This window comes from Choristoneura fumiferana, chromosome 12, assembly GCF_025370935.1.
Source record: "Choristoneura fumiferana chromosome 12, NRCan_CFum_1, whole genome shotgun sequence".
Lineage (NCBI taxonomy): Eukaryota > Metazoa > Arthropoda > Insecta > Lepidoptera > Tortricidae > Choristoneura > Choristoneura fumiferana.
This window is the reverse complement of record NC_133483.1, coordinates 20,629,788-20,650,292: the sequence shown is the minus strand read 5'-3', so window position 1 is coordinate 20,650,292 and position 20,505 is coordinate 20,629,788. Positions and strand designations below refer to the sequence as shown.

Genomic DNA, 20,505 nt, shown 5'->3' with positions numbered 1-20,505 from the left:
GGGAAGAACATAGGTATCTTTTATCGCGAAAAAAAGGCTTTAAGGGGTTGAAATGGGGGATGAAAGTTTATAACCGAAGATAAAACAATGAAACTTGGCATTTAGGCAATCAAAAAAAATCGATATTTGTTTGTTTTTTTTGAAAAATTCGACCTGTGAGGGGATGAAATAGGGGGTGAAAGTTTATACGGAAGGTCGTCATTATCGAAGATAAATCGATGAATCTTTATTGAACTTGCCATTTAGGCGTGTAATCTATACAAATAAATAAAAATGAATCGTAAAATGTGTTGCTAAGCGCAAAACTCGGGAACAACTGGTCCGATTTCGATAATTATTTTTTTGTCGTGTTCGTTACTATCAGGAGAAGGTTTTTATGGAAGAAAATAAAGAAAAAATACAACGGGGGCGAAGTCGCGGGCAACAGCTAGTAAGAGATAAATAGATATTTGTTCGAGCATTTATTTTATTCTTCCGGTGAGGGGGTAAAATAGGGGATGAAAGTTTATATGAAAGATCGTCATTATCGAAGATAAATCGATGGTTCTTTATGTAACTTGGCATAGATATTTTGTTCGAGCGTTTTTGAAAATTTTACCTGTGCAGGGATGAAATAGGGGATCAAAGATTATGGAACGCTGTCAGAATCAGCAGAGATAAATCGATGAATCCATGAAACTCGGCATTTAAGAAATAAATAAATATTTGTTTGAGCGTTTTTTTTTTACCTATGGCAGGATGAAACAGGGGATGAAAGTTTATATGGAAGATCGTCATTATCGAAGATAAATCGATGAATCTTTGTGTTTAGGTATTTGATATGAACTAAAAAAAAAACAATTAAATGCGAGTTGTTTTTTTATGAATATGCAGTGTTAGCATAGCCCCTCTCATAAGCAAAATGTACGCAATGTGGGGTCTTTTTAGATGGCTTATTGACAAGGACAGCCAGACATGAAAAATTATGATTTTCAGATTTTTCTTATTGATCGTGCTATAAGACCTTACCTTCATACATAATTTCAAGTTTCTAGAACAGCCGGAAGAACCCATTAATTTTTCGGTTAAGGCGATTGTAGCTTTTGATTGCTTTGACTTAAGTTTAATTTTTTCACAGCTTCCGAGACTGTGGACCTGAGTTTAAGGTTTTAATTTTAACTCGATACCTCCGCGCGTTTCCGAGATAAAGGGTCTTAATGGACAGACGGACGGACGGACAGCAAAGTGATCCTATAAGGTTTCCATTTTTCCTTTTGAGGTACGAAACCCTAAAAAACATTTGTTCTTGCGCTTTTGAAATTATGGCGACCTATTTGAAAATATGGGGACGAAAATTAAAATTCGTAAAGAATTCCAAGCAAATTACTATATTAAGTATATTTATCGGAAACATGTATGATAAGTAAAAATGCCGTCTTAATATAACACTATCCTCGGATCCTAACTTACAAAAAAAGACGTAAAGGTGCAAAGAGTTCACTATGAAGAGTCCTTTTGTTTTGCAGGGTACACGTTGTATCGCTAAAGTGTGACTACCCGCCAAATATTTGTTTTACCAAAAAATGGAAAAACAAAAAAAAATAGTTTAGTAAAATATGTTATTTTCAGTAAACCGCAGAAGTTTCTATATGTAGGTATTATTGGCAGAATAGCTATCCGAAAAAAAATACTTCCCAAAATTACTATTCCATGCGGACGAAGTCGCGGGCAAAAACTAGTACCTATTAATTACATACTCAGTTAGATAATCGTGGTGGTAAAAACCATTCGTCGAAATATGTAATAAATTCTACAGCTACACCATAGACGCTTGGCGGAATAACATTGGTAAGTACTTAAATTACCAATTACATTTATTTTTTCGACTCCTTGACATGTTTCCAAATATGTATTTCTACCTATAGGTTAGCAACACAACGGCAAACCGTTTGTTTTGCGGGTATCCATGGGCAGTGGTGCTTACGTAGTTACCCACTTGCTCGTTTTCCACCCTATTGATAAACACTGCTGAACTTAGCTATTCTTTAGTCGGTCTTACGTTGAGGACCACTGCACGCCACTGTTCATGCTGTTATGTAGCTTAGTGGTTTGACTTATGGCCTCTCAATCAGAGGATCGTTGGTTCGAACCTCTTGAGTTTTTACCCGACTGCCCGAAAAAGGGTTATGTTTTCGATCGTATGCATATATGTATGTATATATCTATGTACATACATTATTTATTTCTTTGGTCCCCTCTAGTCTAAACGGCTGAACGGATTTCAATATATAAGAGGTATCAAATGAATTTTGATAATTATTGTAATTATCCCATAAAAAAATGAAACAATTAAAAAACCAGACTGCCTTCAAAAAACTTCAAAATCTACCTAACGTACAATTTTTTTTTCTATCCAGGATACTCCCAACTCCTGGCTCTGATAAGAAAATATTTCTAATTTATTACAGTTGACTATGTTGTTTGGAGGCCGTACTGCTGCCTTCCAAAAGGAAAAAGTGACCCAATGTGCATCCCTCAGAAGATTCCAGAGGATGACCCGGTCCACCGCTTTTCTCATATTCGCTGTCAGAACTTGACCAGGCCAATAACCTATCAGTCTTCTGGATGTGTTAACAATAAAACTTTACCGGACAAGGTATGTTTCTAGAACTTCGTACCCCAAGAGGCATAGCGTTGACACCGCTCAGGGTATTAGCATAAATAAATAAATGAGCATTGGGCAGAGTTGTAAGTAAACTGATGGCGTTGGAGTAGAGTAGTGCACTACAGTCTATTAACTGAATTCGAAAGATTTTAACGTCATTTTGATCTGTCTCTGTCACTTTAACACAAAAAAAGCGAGAGATGGGATCAAATCGATTCTAAGTTTGATTTTCAAATTTTAATTCAGTTAATTATTATTATTATTTAATTTAGTTATTTTAATTTTATTTTGTGTATTGTATACTGTAGTTTCTAAGGAGTATTTTTATATATTTTTTTTTATGTTACTTGTATAGAAATCCTAATAATTCAGTTATATTTAAAATCCTTTGCTTACACGGGATTCGAAATCAACACTCGCAGAACAAAACTCTTGTTGCACAAGATAATTAGTTTATTTCGTTTAACCATTTGCCATCGTATAAGTACATCTAATGGTAATGAGAACGCTAACGTTAAAAAGAACAATCGTAGGTGCCTTTCATAACGTTAGTAAGATGGCACAAAGCGTGTAAATGTATGTATGTACGTGAGCGTTAATAGCATGTTTTTCGGTTGTTTTGTATTTATGACGTATCTTTATTGTTCTTATGTAACAGATATCATCCTCAACACCTACTTTTGATTTGTCCATTGTGTATGGAGCCGAGTTAAAGGAGATCGAAAAGGCCAGGCTTGGCACTGGAGGGCTGTTGAAGTATGAAGTAGACGAAGGCCGAATTTACCCACCGAGGACGAAAACATTGGCAAACGTTTGCCTGCTAAATCAGCCGCCACGTGAAACCAGATGTCATGACACACGTGAGTGTCAAGCTTCAGGGTGTTTCTCATTTTTGTGCGTGTCACTTCCATGGCGAAATGACAACAACTACCATCTATAGTAATATTTCTGTCATTCACACAAAACTGCCTGCGCTTCATCCATATAAAAAATATTGCAAAGTTTCAATAACCTATCTCATTCTTCAATAATATTTTAGCTGCTGTCGGAGCCAATTCAATCCTCGGCATCAACTTGTTCGCCATGTGGTTTTGGCGTAACCACAACCGCATGGCTTTGACACTAGCAGAGCTGAACCCATGCTGGACTGACGAAAAACTCTACCAAACAGCTAGAGACATCAACATAGCCACTGAACTGCAGCTATATCTCTACGAGTTCCTGCCAGTTTTGCTGGGTAAGTTCGTGAATTAAACTTTAACCATAGTGAATAATCATGTGTACCTACTTCAATTAGGTCTGCCGATTTTTGAATGATTTACAATTTTTTTGAGAAATTGAAAATACAAACTGAAATATAGATGCACAGAAAAAACAGAAAAATAAGACCATCACTGGGAATCGAACCCAGGTCCTCGGTAATCCGTACCGCGTGCTATACCGCTACACCACTGATGGTCAACGGTACCGACACGAATTTCCCTATGCACCCCATATCTCAGCTTGTGTTTCTTACTTAGTCACTTAAGCAGCGACGCTAGCGACATCTATGCCGTAAGCCCTCAAACTTTTTCGGCATTCCTTTGGAACTAACCGCTCACCCGGACAAGAGATATCGTTTCTAAGCAATCAAATTAAGATTGGTTTTTTGGAATCTTTTTGTATTTTTTATTTCAATTCCAAATTTTTACTTTTACGGTCATCCCGTAAAACCGAAATTGAAAATACAAACTGAAATATAGATAGATGCACAGAAAAAACAGAAAAATAAGATACAAAAAGATTCCAAAAAACCAATCTTTTTTTTTGAGAACTCCAAATTATAATAATTGATCATTTTATTTTTAACCGAAAAACGCAAAAGTCAAAATCTTAGGATCGAGTCGCTCAGGTTCCTCGTCCGACGGCCAAGAAGCAACTGCCGCTCGACGCCCGCGCAGACATCGGCGAGCCGTATGGATTTCTCAAAAACGACTATAATAATTCATGATATTACACTCATAATTATTACATTTAAGTTTTATAAGGACGCAGAAATATGTTTTGAGTTGTAAAGGTCATTCAGATAGGGGACGGCCTTCATTTAAATGCCTAGCAAAATAATCTTCTAAGATAAGGCTTTGTAATTACCCAAATTACACTAGGTATTCGACGATCTTTTAAAATGTTTTCTTTCTCAATGTATTTTACCCCGTTCTCTCTCTCTCTCTCTCTCTCGCGCGCTTATACGTCAGCATAATGTAATTTATTGGTCTCTTCATTTCAATTTATACTATTTCGACTTTTTCATTCTGACGTACAGTTAGATCTACAGGCAGAAACAAAACTAAAATAAAAAAAATCTTTGCAGGAAAGGTCAATTTACTAAGAGACTCCGTCATCTCAGCTGATGGTGGATTCAGGGATATGTATGACAGCAAAATCTTCCCGACTCAGACTTCGGAGTATCCATATGTACTGCGATGGGTTCATTTGATGCAAGAAGGCAGACTCAAGTATGGAGATGTAGTGATGTCGTTCACACATTAATTTATAATTCATTAATTTATTGCGTTTTATGCTGTACATTAGGTTATTATTTAATAATTCCAAGAACTTGAACCCTGCAAAGGCACATTAAATGTTGTAGGCACGGATACAACTACTACTATATACTACTAATATTACAGATATGAAAGTTTGCGCATATGCGTGCGTTCTTACGTGCGTGCGTGCGTGCGTGCGGTGTTGTGTGTGTGTGTGTGTGTGTGTGTGTGTGTGTGTGTGGCAGATTAAGGAAATCTTGGTAAGTAGATAGCTGTGACGCAATTCTGTGACCGAATGGCAAAAACGGAACCCTTTTATAGTTTCGCCATGTCTGTCTGTCTGTCTTGCCGTCCGCGGCTTTGTTCAGGGACTATCAATGGGGGAAAGCTGTAATTTTGCTCTAATATATATGTAAATTATGCCGACAAAACAGTACAATTAAAATTAAAAAAAATTTTTTTTAGAGTACCGCCCATAGACGTAAAGAGGGGGTGATTTTTTTTTCTCATCCAAGCTTGTAGTGTGGGGTCTCGTTGGTCTTTTAAAACCACAGGGTGGTTGCTAAAACGATTTTTCGATTCAGTGATTTGTTTGCAAAATATTCAACTTTAAAGTGCAAATTTTCATTAAAATCAAGCGTCCCCCCCCTCTAAAATCTAAACCGGTGGGTAAGTATATCAAACATACAAGGAAAAATATAACGGTTAAGTTTTCTTGAGAATTAATTAGTAGTTTAAGAGGAAATAGCAGCCTAAGGTAAATACGAAATCCTTAGAAAAATATTTCTTAATTTTTCCGTACCTAATGGCTACGGAACCCTATTTCGGGCGTGTCCGACACGCTCATGGCCGCTTTTTTTCAGGATGTACGACACAGAGGGCAATTACCTAAAACAAGTACCTATAGTCAACGTGACACTGCGGACTGGTTTTCTAGCGATCGACGATAATCTGGATTACATAACGCAAGGAAGTTTCAGGCAAGCGAGTGGAAAGATCGATTATACAGTCGATCCTGATGTAAGTATTCGACCGAAAGCATTTCATGTAAAACTGACGGCGAAGACTCACAAGCTCATAAGTCTAAATACACTTCAACTAGTTGGCTAATATCGTTCGGAAGACGAAACCAAATGTTGGTTTTCTTTTTTTTCTTATTGGAATCTTCAGGACGAAGAAAACCGACGAGTCCCAAGCGACACAGTACATAGTTTGCATAAGTTAAACGCAATGGTTCATTCGTTGTTCTTATGGTTACGCTCGATCTATTCTTTCAGGTTGGAGAAAGGATTTTCGGAGGTCTCCAGCACATGTCGGACGTAGCTACCAATGATTTGGCCAAGGGCAGATATTTCGGTTTCCCTCCTTACGTCAAATACAGAAAGTTTTGCTCTGGCAAGACAATCAATAGTTTTGATGATCTGACTGATATCATAGCTGCTGACGTAAGTATATTTCAAATTCTAGCAAACACTAAATTACTACCATCTTCTCCTATTAACTTATCCTTGGTAAGTAATTAACTAAATATCTTATTACCATTGCTGTGATCTCCAATTTCATTATTGCCACTCGCACCAGGTCGTTATCTATGACATGATCTATCGATCTACATTCAAGTATGTATCCAATTGTATCCCCTTCATAATTTCCATCCTCTTTATTCCACGAGCTCTGCAATATCTGTGACCATCCACTGCTAAATCTGTCCCTTTACTACAAAAATTTAAATATCTGTTTCAGAAATTGGAGCTGCTCAAAGATTTATACCGAAACGTAAATGACATTGATCTGATGGCTGGAATATGGTTAGAACAACCGGTTTTTGGCGGTTTTGCTCCACCTACGTTCTATTGTGTGGTAGTAGAACAACTCCTAAGGAGTATAAAGTCTGACAGACACTGGTACGAACGACCAAACCGACCACACGCGTTCACCAAAGGTAAACAGACTATAATATGCTTAATTAGGAGGAAAACAAGAAATGAAGGATTCAGGTTCCAAGCGTTTTAGCTTTTTCATTATCTGAAATAATAATAATAATATCATCTTGGGACAAATAATACTAATTGACCTAGCCCCAAACTAAGCAAAGCTTGTACTGTGGGTGCTAGACAACGGATAGACATACACATATAAATAAATATATACTTAAAAACATACAAACGTCCAAGACTCAAGTACAAACATTCGTATTCATCATACAAATATTTGCCCGTCGCGGGGATCGAACCCGCAACCGCTAGCTTTGTAGTAAAGATCACTAACAACTTAGCCATCTGGTCGTCATTTTAACCCACACTTTTTGGGGTTCCGTACCCAAAGGGTGCGGGACCCTATTACTGAGACTCCGCTGTCTGTCTTTCTGTTTGTCCGTCCGTTTGTCACAGGGCTCTATCTCTTAAGCCGTAAATGTTAGACACTTGAAATTTTCACAGATTGTGTATTACTGTCGCCGCTATGCCAGCAAATGCTAAAAATAAAATATAGTTACAAATTAAAGGGGGTCGTCATACAAGAAACGTGTTTTTTTCAGCGTTTTTTGGCTGCTAGGCGTTTTTACCCGTTGCTAGGCGACCAATGCTAGGCCTATGTCGTTTGAATGTTTACCTTTAAGTTTGCGATTTTAATTATTTTTTTATAATATACTTAGTGACTGTCTGATTTGGTGGTTTATTAGTTTTGTGCAAAAATAATGAAGCAATTTATGAACCACAAACCTCAATGAAGCCAACTTTGATAAAGCGCTCGCCAGATCCCCATCGTCACTAATCACATAAATATAATCTTCTTTTTTTGTTTTGCTTTTGGCATCTTATAAAAAATACGCGCGTTGACAAAGAAAAAATGTAGGCAATCAAATACGTCCTCCGTGTTTGACGTGTCTGGCACTACTGACCAAATGTACAATGCGCAAACGCTCGGCGCGTGGAAAGTAGGTAGACGCAACAGCGCAGGCGGTGGCGAGATCAAATAAGTTGCGAACCAATGGTGTAACGCGCAAGTATAAACACTATACGTATACAAAATATTCAAGACTGATAATAAAGTTGCATGCAGTAAGGGGCACTTTTTAAACTAGCTATGGTTAGTATTTTGATGTACCTAAGGTACAAGATATAGGTACAGGCGGTAAGGTTACGCCCAACAACTTCTAGCTTTTTTTATCTTATTCGTTATAAAATGTTGGGGTGTAAAGGGCAATGAAACAATAATTGACCCATACGCCCTTTTATTATATTTTTTGGGCTTTTTTTTAACGACATGAGCTGAGTCGTAAAGGACATATGAGACTGCCACAAGGGGCGTATCGTAACTTGAATACTAGCAATCGACAGAGAAAAAAAAAACTAATTTTCTATGTTTAAAAGTGATTTTCGGTATTTTGTCCCTTACGCCAATTGAGACTTCCACCTTCGATATGTCTACCATTGTTTTTTACATTAAAAAAATCATACAAAGTATTTATCACTAATTACAAGGTAAGGTACTAGTCGAGATTCTTATTATTTAAATATACAACATACTTACGAAGTCCGCCAAATTTCCCGAGAATGAACCGCGCTGACAGCCATTTTTTTGAGCTGCGCGGCGCGTGCAATGCTTCCAGACGCAATCAGCCAAAACCAAAGAGGATGAGAATTCAAATTTGTTGTTTGTTTGGGTCAAATCTTGGAAGATAAATTTGACCCACTTACAGGGGTCCGAGCGACTTGAAATTTGGCATACTTAAACAGATTTGGTGACAATACAATAATCTGGTAGTGACATCTTGGTGGTCTCTGCAGTAGTGAACTCCTCAATAGTTACCAGTACTGACTTGAAATTTGGTACGGATATGTAGTTTAGATGACAACGCAAGTACAGTCAACAAAAAGTACAGTCGGCAAAAAAATCTTGTATTAAAAATGAAATGTTTAACAAAAACTTATTACAAGCATTATATTTACTTGCAGTGTAATATAACTATGTTTGCTCGGGTGGAATCTTTCACCTCAAATTTGAAGTGGATATCATCTACCGATTGAGCAGAAATTTTACACGCAATAAATCCGATGAAAGTGCAATATTATTATGACGTGAAGTTGACCATAGGAACTCTGTGATAAACGACAAGACCGCATCGAATTTGGATTCGTTTGATTCGTCTTGACGAGTACTTTGGTAGCCAGGGGCATAAAGAACAGTCAGTAAAAAAAACTTATATTAGAAGAATTAAAAGAAAAACTTTTACTGAACTATTTACGGAACCCTTCATGTACGAGTCCGACTCGCACTTGACCGATTTTTCTAATTTCAGAACAACTCCAAGAAATAAGAAAGGTATCCGTATCCCGACTTCTATGTGATGTAGGAGACAAAGTGACTCGCATTCAACCACGAGGCTTTTTGCGCGCTGGTCCAGCGTAAGTATTTCTCACAAATCTTATTGTAGTTTTTTTGTCATTGCACGTACGATTGCGAAAATGGATGAAAGTCGCTGGACAAGTCGAGTCCTTGATTGGAGACCCAGAGCGGCTACTGGGGGGCGCGGCAGACCACCGCAGCGCTGGATGGACGACATTCGACGGCACGGAGGTCGAGACTGGATGAGATGCACAAGATCGCCAAGAGTGAAAGTAGAGGGAAGAAGCCTTTATCCAAGATTGGATAACCAAAAGGCTACCATGATGATGATGATGATAATGATGATGATGACATATACTAGGTACAGGAATCAATGTTCAGTGGACATAAACTTTTCTGGGGACTGCTCTCTTAACGATGTGTACCTAGTGCCATGTCCGGTATTAAAATAATAAAGATCTATATCTACATTAAAGTTTTTATGGGACTAGCATAATTTAAAAATTGGCAAACCTCTCTATTGCTAACAATGAATTCTCGACTCGATAATTGCGGTGTGCAGGGCAAGGACTATCTTAGGCGAACGCTACACGTCAATAAATATCGTGATAGGTAATTATGGGGGTAATTACGTGTATCTTGGGCCGGATGACAGCACACCCTACACCATCAATACGGATCGTGTCAGTACTGAAGCGTTCTTTGTACGAGGCAGACGTGATGGACCCTGGACGGAGGTAAATTAGAGCTTGTGTGGCAATAATTGTAGCCCTGACTTTAAACAAACGAGTAAAAAGATGTCATGCCAGTCATAGATTCTTGCTCGTGGCACGGGTTCTCTGTGGCAGATGCGGAACCCGCAGACGCGGTGTCACCGACGTCCTCCATCGTTTCCGTCTCGCTGCGTACTGAGGCGATTAATATTGATGCGCGACACTACACGCAAGATAAATATCACGATCCAGGTTCTGGGATCAGATCACAAGGATTTCCAGAAATCCAGCGATAAATATTGTGGTCCAAAGTCAAAGTCAAAATATCTTTATTCAATTTAGGCTATAACAAGCACTTATGAATGTCAAAAAAATCTACTACCGGCAATCCGGCAAGAAACTCAACCGTCCGTCAATACACTACCCTACACGTCAATAAATATCCGACAATATATATTGACGGATCACAATATGGATCTTGCGTGTAGCATTCGCCCAGTGGCGGAGCGGTTATATAACCCTATTCCCATCAGCTTGACCAATATTGACAAAATACGATAACAGGACATACCTACAGGATTTAGGAAAGCTGTAAGCGATCTTTGCTTCGACTTTACCACGGAAATATCAGACGCCACACCACTGCCACCTTAATAAAAAAATCGTCATAAGGTTTTGGTACCAACCCCAAATATAAATTTCAACCACCATGTTAAAACTGTAACGAGTTAAATCAGTTACTTACTATGGCTAAATACTATGGTCTATCTAACTAATTTTATTTCAAAATTGTTACAATACAATATTTGTTTTTCGTTTCGCAGGAACAAAATCACAAGGTGCAGCCAAATACCGAAAATTAATTTGGCAATGTGGAGGGATGAAACTTGTGGAAGTTACGGGAAGTAAAAGAAACCTTATAGTTGTTTGTAAGCAAGCCACACATTCATCTGCTGTAACGTGTCGGGACGTGCCAGAACCGTATCGATTTCATACGCCATTACAAAATATAAGTGTCAAAACTGCATAAGTAAATTTCCTTCTTCTTCCTTCCCTTAATTTCGGTTTTATGCTAGGTCAGGTCTTTTTGTACGATGGCTCCAAAACGCTCTGTCCTGGTTTGTCAAAGAAGTTAGATTTAAATCTAACGGTAACTAACTAATAATAGAGAATAGGTAGAAGGCCAACCGTCACCTGTATCAGTTTTATCGGGTGAAAACTGTGCACTATGGATGATACTGTCCCAATGACAGCATACTTTTGACTGGCACCTTTCACCCATTGAAATTTGAAAACGAAATCCTCTGATTGTTTAAAAAAGGTAGCATAAGAAGTGAGTCCGGTTAGAGATCTGATGACTACTTACTACCTTTGATTACTGCCTTGGTTGTATTTTTTTTATATGTAGGTAGGCAATTTGAGATATAAGAAACATTATCTTTGTCATAAACTAATCTTCATAAGGTAAACAGATCTGTAGCGTCAAGATATTATACACCAGAGAAAGTATGAATACGGCTAAGTATAACAATAGATCTTTGTGCTTCAAAATCTTCTTTCTACTTTGATACATATTATTATCAATCTATTAGAACCTTATTTTTCTTCACTTACGATTTTGAAGACACTGACATTAAAATAATGTGCTGGTTTACTTGTGTTTTAATTCATCGAGCTAACCGCTGCTATAAGTGAATCTATGATTAAAGATCTCGGTAATCCGAAATATGTCGGACTGCTATCCGAATTCCGATATTAAAACTGATCCGATATTTATAATTTAAAGGTGTTTTACATTCATTGTATGCAAGTATCATGGTAATTTTGTAAAATATACCGGGTGGGCCCTGAAACAGGTGCAAAAAATTAAAACACAGGCTCTGCTACTCAAATGGAACTAGTTTAGTTCTGCAACTTTCAAAAATTAAGTAATTTAATTATTATGATTATTATAAACAAATTAAATGGTATTTTCAATGTACGCCATCCAATAGCCTACAGCGAACCCGCTTTTTGGTTTTAGCTGACTGCGTCTGGAAGCATTGCACGCGCCGCGCAGCTCAAAAAAAATGGCTGACAGCGCGGTTCATTCGCGGAAAATTCTAGTCCGGGTTTGGGACATTAAATTCTACATAAAGGTTTTGAAAATACTAAAAGTTTTAGTTTTTTGCTGAGTGTATAGATTATGTGCACTGAGAGCTATTTTTGAAAAGTTAGAAGTTTCATGTCATGACTGTGCTTTAGGTATGGTTTAGGTATTTCGTAATATTTCCTTTAACATAGTGTATATAGAATTAAAGTTTGAAAAGTTGAGTTTCATAGTGAGAACTATCTTATCTTATCTTAATGTTGTAATTTTTTTAGAAAGTTTATATATGTGCTACTGCGTAAATCACAAAATCACTCTTTTGTTTTCGATAAAATTTTAAAATACCTGAAATCATTATTTTTAAGACTTTCAGTGGTTAGATATACCTGTTGAACAAAGTTTAGAAAGTTAAGTGGTGTGCTTCTTTCATAATTTCATTTTTCTTTCGTAACATACACAATAATGAATTAAAATTCATAATAAAGCTCTTACATGATCGTTTCAATGCGGTTATATACCACACAAAAGATTAGAAACATACATACTGTGGATTTTTGTGCATTTTGTGAATTACGGATATAATATAAACTAGCTTTTACGCGCGGCTTCGCTCGCGTGTAGGTACCATAAACATTTCAAAGAAGCAAGCAATCAAGCAGGCTTGCAAGTGAGCATGTAAGCAAGCATGCAAGCAAGCAAGCAAGCTTGCAAGTGAGTATGTAATTTTGCAAGAAATAGTGCCAGTAAGCATGCATTCAAGCATGCAAGCAAGCATAAAGCAAGCATGCAAGCAAGCATACTCCCAAATGTGCAAGAAATAGTGCAAGCAAGCATGCAAGAAAGCATGCAAGCATGCAAGCATGCAAGCAAGCAAGCAAGCATCCAAGCAACCATCTAAGCAAGCTTGCATGTGAGCATGTAACTTTGCAAGAAATAGTGCAAGCGTGCATGCATTCAAGCATGCAAGCAAGCATACAGACAATTGTTATAGACATAAGCCGCCCCCATAGGCCTCTTGTTGTTTCGGATGAAGGCGGCCTGCATTCACCGTGAACCTGCGGCTTTAACCAGAGCATCCGTCCGTCGCGTTGGTGGACGTCCTACGCTGCGCTTGCCAATTCGCGTTCTCCATTCGAATACCTTACAAGAGATTTTTGAAATGAAATGATCAAACATTTGCTGGAGACAGGATTTTACTATTTTTACTCGACTGCGATGCCCAAAAGGGGAGTTATGTTATTTATTTGATTTCTTACGGGGAAAATGTGGTCGAAAATAAATCGGTAGCCAACTGCTACCAACTTAAACCGAGAACTCTCGATAACACTAAGCTAATCTTTTCAATAGCTAAAGTACATAAATTAACCCTACATAGAAACAATGTAAAACAATTTGGCCTTTTTCTACCACAACTTGGCTGGAACCGGACACGGTCCCGGATATCCGATAGTGGGTAATTTATTTAGTTACCGGTCCCCGGACGACTGACCCGGCCATTTCCACAGTGTAACCGTGTATATCCGGAAAAATTGATTGCAAAGTAGCTTTTTCGGTAAACGTAAGCGGAATTGTATTCGCTGGTTGGTAAAACTGTTGCAAGGTCTACCCAAATTGCTACCACATGACGACCGCAACTGGCGACCGCGACATACGACCGCGACTGAGTCGCGCGACCGACTGCTTAGTATGAATTAATGTGAACCACTCATGGACACCTGCGGCGATAACCAGGTCGTCCGTCTATATCTATGGTGGACGTCCTACGCTGTCCTTGCCGATCCGCGGTCCCCATTCGAATGATTGCGGGTTCGCTGTAGATGTAGGCTGCATCCAACCGATGCAACTAAAAGTATATGGGGGAGGCTTATTTCCAATAATGGACGTCCTATGGATGATATATCATGACATATTGATACAAGTGACCGATCCACGCGACTAAGTTTATTCTAAGCTCGGGCGTGGTAAATTTCAAAATTACAAACATGAACACAATCTTCAGCATGAGAGGCAAACCACACTTAATTTTTTTTTACTAAAATTTACGGGACACATCATACATAAATGAATATTAAAACTGGATAACATAACATTCGTATTTTTTCATACAAATTATCTGCTCGACCAGGGTGCGTACCCGGGACCTCAAGCTTCGCAGTCAACTCCTCCGACAACCGGGCTATCAGGTCGTCTACGTACAACTTTTTGGACTCCACCTTAATCCTAAACAATCTCAGCCATAGCCATAAATCTAGTAAGAAACAAATTGTATCAATTGCCCAAACACGAAATAAAATAAAGGCAAAACTTCCTCCCCCGGCGATGGGATTGAATTAGTTCCTTTCGCGGTAGTTTGTAACCGAAACTGATTTTCCCGGAATTGTTTCCTTTATTGCATTATGATTTCTCGGCTTTTCGCAATATTCGAATGGACGGTTTGCCTTTATCGATTTTAATAGTATTTGAACAGTTGTCAGACTTCTTTTTGTCACAGTTTTCTTTAACCTTTTGAAATTAAATATATAATACTTGTACGGGTTAAATGGCCTGAAATAAGTTTTTTTTCATTTTGTTTTTTTAAATTTTGAATGGGAATGAAATAAACCACGGAGAATGATTACTTCGTTCCAATTTGACTATAAAATAAATAATAAAAAAAAGATAACTTCACTTGCCTATTCGAACAAAATGAACTAAAGTCATTTATTACCATGCTTTTATACATTCTTTTTTACCGAAAGGGGCTCCATAAAAAACTGCCAAGTAATTATACATTGTGTACCACAGATACAAACACACAAAACGCGCAAGGGTGGGAAACAAAAGGCTTGTTTTACTTTAATATTTCACTGTCTGAGGATCGTGATTAAAATGTCTTTTTAGTAAACACACACTCTAAGGGCCTTATCACACTAGCGATTTGCGGGCGAGTTGAAGGCGAGGGTGAGCTCGTAAAACACATCAATGAAAAATATATATTTAATCATCATCCATCATCCCAGCCTATATACGTCCCACTGCTGGGCAGAGGCCTCCTCTCAGAACAAGAGGGCTTGGGCTATAGTTCCCACGCGGGCCCAGTGCGGATTGGGAACTTCACACGCACCATTGAATTGCTTCGCAGGATTGTGCAGGTTTCCTCACGATGTTTTCCTTCACCGCAAAGCTCGTGGTAAATTTAAAATGTAATTCCGCACATGAATTTGGAAAAACTCAGAGGTGCGAGCCGGGGTTTGAACCCACGACCCTCTGCTTGAGAGGCGATAGGTCAAACCACTAGGCCACCACGGCTTTTTTTTTAATTTAATATTTAATTGAAAATAAATGTTTTTTGTTAGTTCAAAATTATGGTTAGGTACACTAGCTCTTGCCCGCGACTTCGTTGACGTGGAATTCGTTTATCGCGTGTTGTTCCCTCGAGAACTGTGCAAGGATAAAAAGTAGCATACCATTCTCTGGTCCATAAAATCTCTCTATGCCAAAAATCACGTCGAACCGTCGCTCTGTTTCGACGTGAAAGACGGACGAACAACGCACAAACTTTCGCATTATGTTGTTGTACTGTTACAAAGATCTATTACACCCCTTTTCCAGTTTATGGTCTTTTATTTATTAACACCAACTTCGTCAAGGACTTTTTCATGAGCCACCATGGAATCTTTTCATAGGAAAAGTCACTATGATTTTCCTGGTTAATTAATGCGCCGTCACTATGACGTTTGCTGTGAAATGGTTCCATGGTGATTCATGAATTAAAATCTTTGACCGTACGAACTTGACTGAATGTTATTGACTCCCGCGCAAACAATTGAATAAACATACTGTTGAATTATTATTATGTAGCTATTATTTATTACAATATAAATTGTTCACATTAAATACTTTATTTTTAATAGTGAAGGCTGTAAAAAGAATGAGATCATTGTCACAATTGAATAAACATACTGTTGAATTATTATTATGTAGCTATTATTTATTACAATATAAATTGTTCACATTAAATACTTTATTTTTAATAGTGAAGGCTGTAAAATGAATGAGATCATTGTCACTTGTAGTTGCCAACATATCTACAATAACAAACGGCTTAATCGAATTGCATCATCACTTAGCAGACCGCATTTAGGTATAAATCTTCACGGATATTCGTATCCTAAGCATGTATAGGAAGTAGGCTGATGGGTGGCACACCACGAAGAAATAGATACTACGAGTAATATAACTGGAGGCATACAGCAGTTGCTCGGTGAATGTATTCAACTTTGTCGGCGGCCGATCGTAAAATTCGCCAGGTCACAAAATTCCTAGGCATATCGTGAAATAGCGCCATTTCATGAATTAGCTAAGGGACATCCGCCATATCGTTAAAAACTCACCGTTTAACGATTTGCCTAGTGACGTTTAGGCAGATCATGAAACTCCTAGGCATATCATGAAACGCCGCCCTTTCAGGATTTGGCCAGTTTAGGCAGATCATGAAATTCCTAGGCATATATAATGAAACGCCGCCATATCGGTTCTGGCACTTCGCCGGCCGCTGCAGCGGCACGCTCGCTTCGCTCGCTCGGCTCGTGCGTTGTGGTCACGATTCATACTAACCACTCCTCGCTTTGCTTGTCGTACCTAAATTTTACTTTTTTTCTGCATATCACAACGTGCCCGGTATAGAGCTAGGAATATCGACGCCATTTCACGATATATGCCTAGGAATTTCGTGGTCTAGTGAATTAAACGATCGGCCACCGACATATGTATATACTAGCTAGGAAAAATCTCGCCAGCGCGATTCAGAATGATACAATTTTTCAATACAGTGACATCTATTGGCATATACTATAATATCAACATCGATTTTTTATACTGCTGTATTTACCTACACCATTATCTGAAATAACCTATTTCTATTTCTAGAAGTGTGACATGATATTGCTACTGATTTCCCCTCGTTGCCAGGTGACGTCCGCTAAGGGGAAGCGGGATAAGAACTATTTCCCCCGAGATCAGGGGGAATTCAATCAAGCATTCATTCAATTAGTTGAGTGATTGACAATCGCGGGGAACGGTCTTGATAAGTTAGAGTGAGGTAGGTTCGGAAACGTTTGTTTTTTAACGGACGATGAGGAATGGTGTGAGCATGGTGTGAGTAAATTTTTTGGATATTTTTTACTAACTTTCGGATTTTTTTTCAGTCGAAATCAAAGATATCCTTACTTAGCTTTAATAAGACAAGTTCCGCCACAGGAACTGCATAGAGAAAAGCGTTTTAAAAAGAGACAGCGTATATATATTTTTTAAAACTACTATTAACTTTTTTTTCTTCACCAAAGATTGGCAGCATAATCTATATTTTTAGCCGATGGAATAAAAAACGGAGGAAGTTTTCAAGTCGGCGCGTATTATTTTTTTTATGTATGACATCACATAATTTTTTAGACAATAGTCCGATTTTGATAAATCTTTTTTTATTGGATATAAATTTGGAAAAAAATCTCACCCTAAAGGTGGGCATAAATTTTTAACAAAAAAATTAAACCGCCGAAAAAATAAAAGCAAAAAATAATAAACCCTTTTTTTAACCTTAATCAAGGTACCAGTTTGAAGTCGGTGCCTCGGCACTATAACCAGTAAGAGTGGCCCGGACCTATAGTCGTCTACCTGATGTGCTTCTATCACTCTCCCTGGCTCGTGGTGAGGCACCGACCTCACTGGTACTCGTACCTAGATTAAGGTTAAACAAAAAAGGTTAATAATTTTTAGCTTTTCAGTTTTTTCGGCGGTTTATTTTTTTGTTAAAAAGTTTTTTCATAATAATATAGGTACTTACGTATGGGTTATAACATATTTGGGAGTTTTCAAATACAGTAATCTCTCGCCATTCTGACCAGAATGATACACGGAACTTCAGCCACTGGAAGTTCGTTCTTTTAGTTCCTTTAGCTCCGAGCTGCTCCGACCGAAACAGGGAAAGGGAAAGGAAAGAAGCGAGTTTAGACTCAAATCGGTCATGAACTGAACTGGGAGCTAAAGATTGGAATGTAAAAAAATAAGGAGTATAATAAAAATATTACGTTGTAATCAGATAAAAAAATCAAATATTTATTTGCTGTCGTAGTGTTTAGTTTCGTATAACCGGGTTTCTAAGTATGATTCTTTGGTATCATCAAACAAGCGGACAATGTACAATGTAAAATAAATGCGTCTCTCTCGCACTTGAGCAGGATACGCTTTGAAATAATACTATTTGTCTCGTTCACATCGACCGAGCACCGCGCCATGCCGTCCGCTCCGCTCTTTACCTATTCGTTTCCTCGTTCACTCGCTCACTCCCAGCTCCCGCTCCGTTTTAGCTCCGGAGCCAAAGGAGCGCGGACCGAAACCGAGATCGATTAAGATCGTTTACGAGGAACTAGTTCTTTTCGGTCCGCGATGGGAATTCATTCTTTTTAGTTCTTAGTTCAGGACCGACTCAAGCCTATCAGCCAGCATTCGCGTGTAACCGATGGCTTCCAATTCTTGTAATGTAAGGCTTTGTTTTTCTCACCGCCATACAATCACTCATTTCCTTTTCCCTGCAGGTTAATACAAGTTTAACCTGTAACCCAGTTACTATTCGGTGCACGTTCGCTGCGTGACTGGAATGCTAAGTCAATGTCTTCATCTGTTTGAAGAAAACCTTGTTTTTTTCAGTTTGCTATTGCGATATGTTTTGTTTTCTTGGTAGGTTTCAGGTCCAACAACATTAAAAATAATACGATTGTTTCTACAGCCCCTGTAAAATTGGCTAATTCTGGGAAGAATAAAAAAGCAAATTATTGGTGCCGACAAGGTGCCGACCGTTGCCGTCGGTGGTGGCGAAAAACAGGTTTTTATTTTTATAAAACAGCGCCCTCTTTGGGCTGTTTATAGAACTATTTAGTAAATACAGCATTAAGTTGATCTTAAATGAAAGTAGTACCATCTGGTTTGACTAGATGGCCCTACTTATGTAAATCGTTAAATTAATAAACACCCCTCCTAATTCTAACTTTTTTTAATAGATGGAAGAGGTATGTTCGTCTCATTCTAACCTTATTTAGCGCAATAGTCTTACTGACACAAAGCTTAACAAACACGACCTACAAAAAGGACGGTATTAACCCAAATGCATATTTGATGGCGTAATCCCGTGCCTTGATAGGCCATAAAATGTGATATGATAAGGCACTGATGCCACAACCTTGACTGAGATGAAGATACTTCTAACCATGTTACTTTTTAATTTTCAACACCTGGACAACTGAGCTTTACTTGGGCTAAAGATCGGCTAAGTCCTGCAAGAAAAATCATGCAAGTTGCATTACATTACGAGGCCGTAAAGCCATCGAGTTTGTAGTAGCCCATCAAGCGCCGCAATAAAACCTACAAATGACCTTGAGTGTACCTAGTGCTAAGACAAAACGCGTTCACTATAATTACACTGTGACATAATAATTTCCACTAAATCACACTCTCTTTTTTTATAACATCATCATCATCCCAGCCTATATACGTCCCACTGCTGGGCACAGGCCTCCTCTCAGAACAAGAGGGCTTGGGCCATAGTTCCCACGCGGGCCCAGTGCGGGTTGAGAACTTCACACGCACCATTGAATTGCTTTGCAAGGTTTGTGCAGGTTTCCTCACGATGTTTTCCTTCACCGCAAAGCTCGTGGTAAATTTCAAATGTAATTCCGCACATGAATTTCGAAAAACTCAGAGGTGCAAGCCGGGGTTTGAACCCACGACCCTCTGCTTGAGAGGCGATAGGTCAAACCACTAGGCCACCACGGCTTCTTTTTTTTTTTTCGCTCATCTTCTAAATTAGATATTTTGACTTCTTGCATGAGCTCTTGAGAAACTAAAGTTTTAAACGGCGTAAATTTGCTTGCGTTATTTTCGCTATTAATTCGGGCGAGAATGCAGAAAGCAAGCGCCTCCGCGCAGACCGCTGTTGGCTTTAACTTTTCAAAGTAAAGCGATAGCTCACATTTAGGCGGGGTGCAAGTTACACGCGATTAACCGGACTTTTAAAACGTTCGGTTGTTTTATGCGATAAACGCTGCGTTAAACCTTAATCCTACTAATACCCGCCTAATTTCCCATCCCAAAAGTTGAAATGTTGGTATTTTATTAACCCCCCGTGCAGAAAGAGGGGTGTTATAAGTTTGACCG

At 38.5% G+C, this 20,505-nt stretch overlaps 1 protein-coding gene across 1 annotated transcript in view; it reads left to right on the top strand.

Moving 5' to 3' along the window:
• The window catches only part of LOC141433583 (salivary peroxidase/catechol oxidase-like), an 18,632-nt gene extending 6,759 nt beyond the window's left edge, over positions 1 to 11,873 (top strand). Inside the window, exons 4-12 of the mRNA XM_074095690.1 lie at positions 2,448 to 2,635; positions 3,303 to 3,504; positions 3,684 to 3,881; positions 4,995 to 5,139; positions 6,033 to 6,189; positions 6,447 to 6,614; positions 6,913 to 7,111; positions 9,470 to 9,575; positions 11,054 to 11,873. Coding sequence (XP_073951791.1) covers positions 2,448 to 2,635; positions 3,303 to 3,504; positions 3,684 to 3,881; positions 4,995 to 5,139; positions 6,033 to 6,189; positions 6,447 to 6,614; positions 6,913 to 7,111; positions 9,470 to 9,575; positions 11,054 to 11,138 — 1,448 coding nt within the window. The 3' untranslated portion in view covers positions 11,139 to 11,873. The remainder of the gene's footprint in view (positions 1 to 2,447; positions 2,636 to 3,302; positions 3,505 to 3,683; positions 3,882 to 4,994; positions 5,140 to 6,032; positions 6,190 to 6,446; positions 6,615 to 6,912; positions 7,112 to 9,469; positions 9,576 to 11,053) is intronic.
• The last annotated feature ends 8,632 nt before the right edge of the window (positions 11,874 to 20,505 follow it).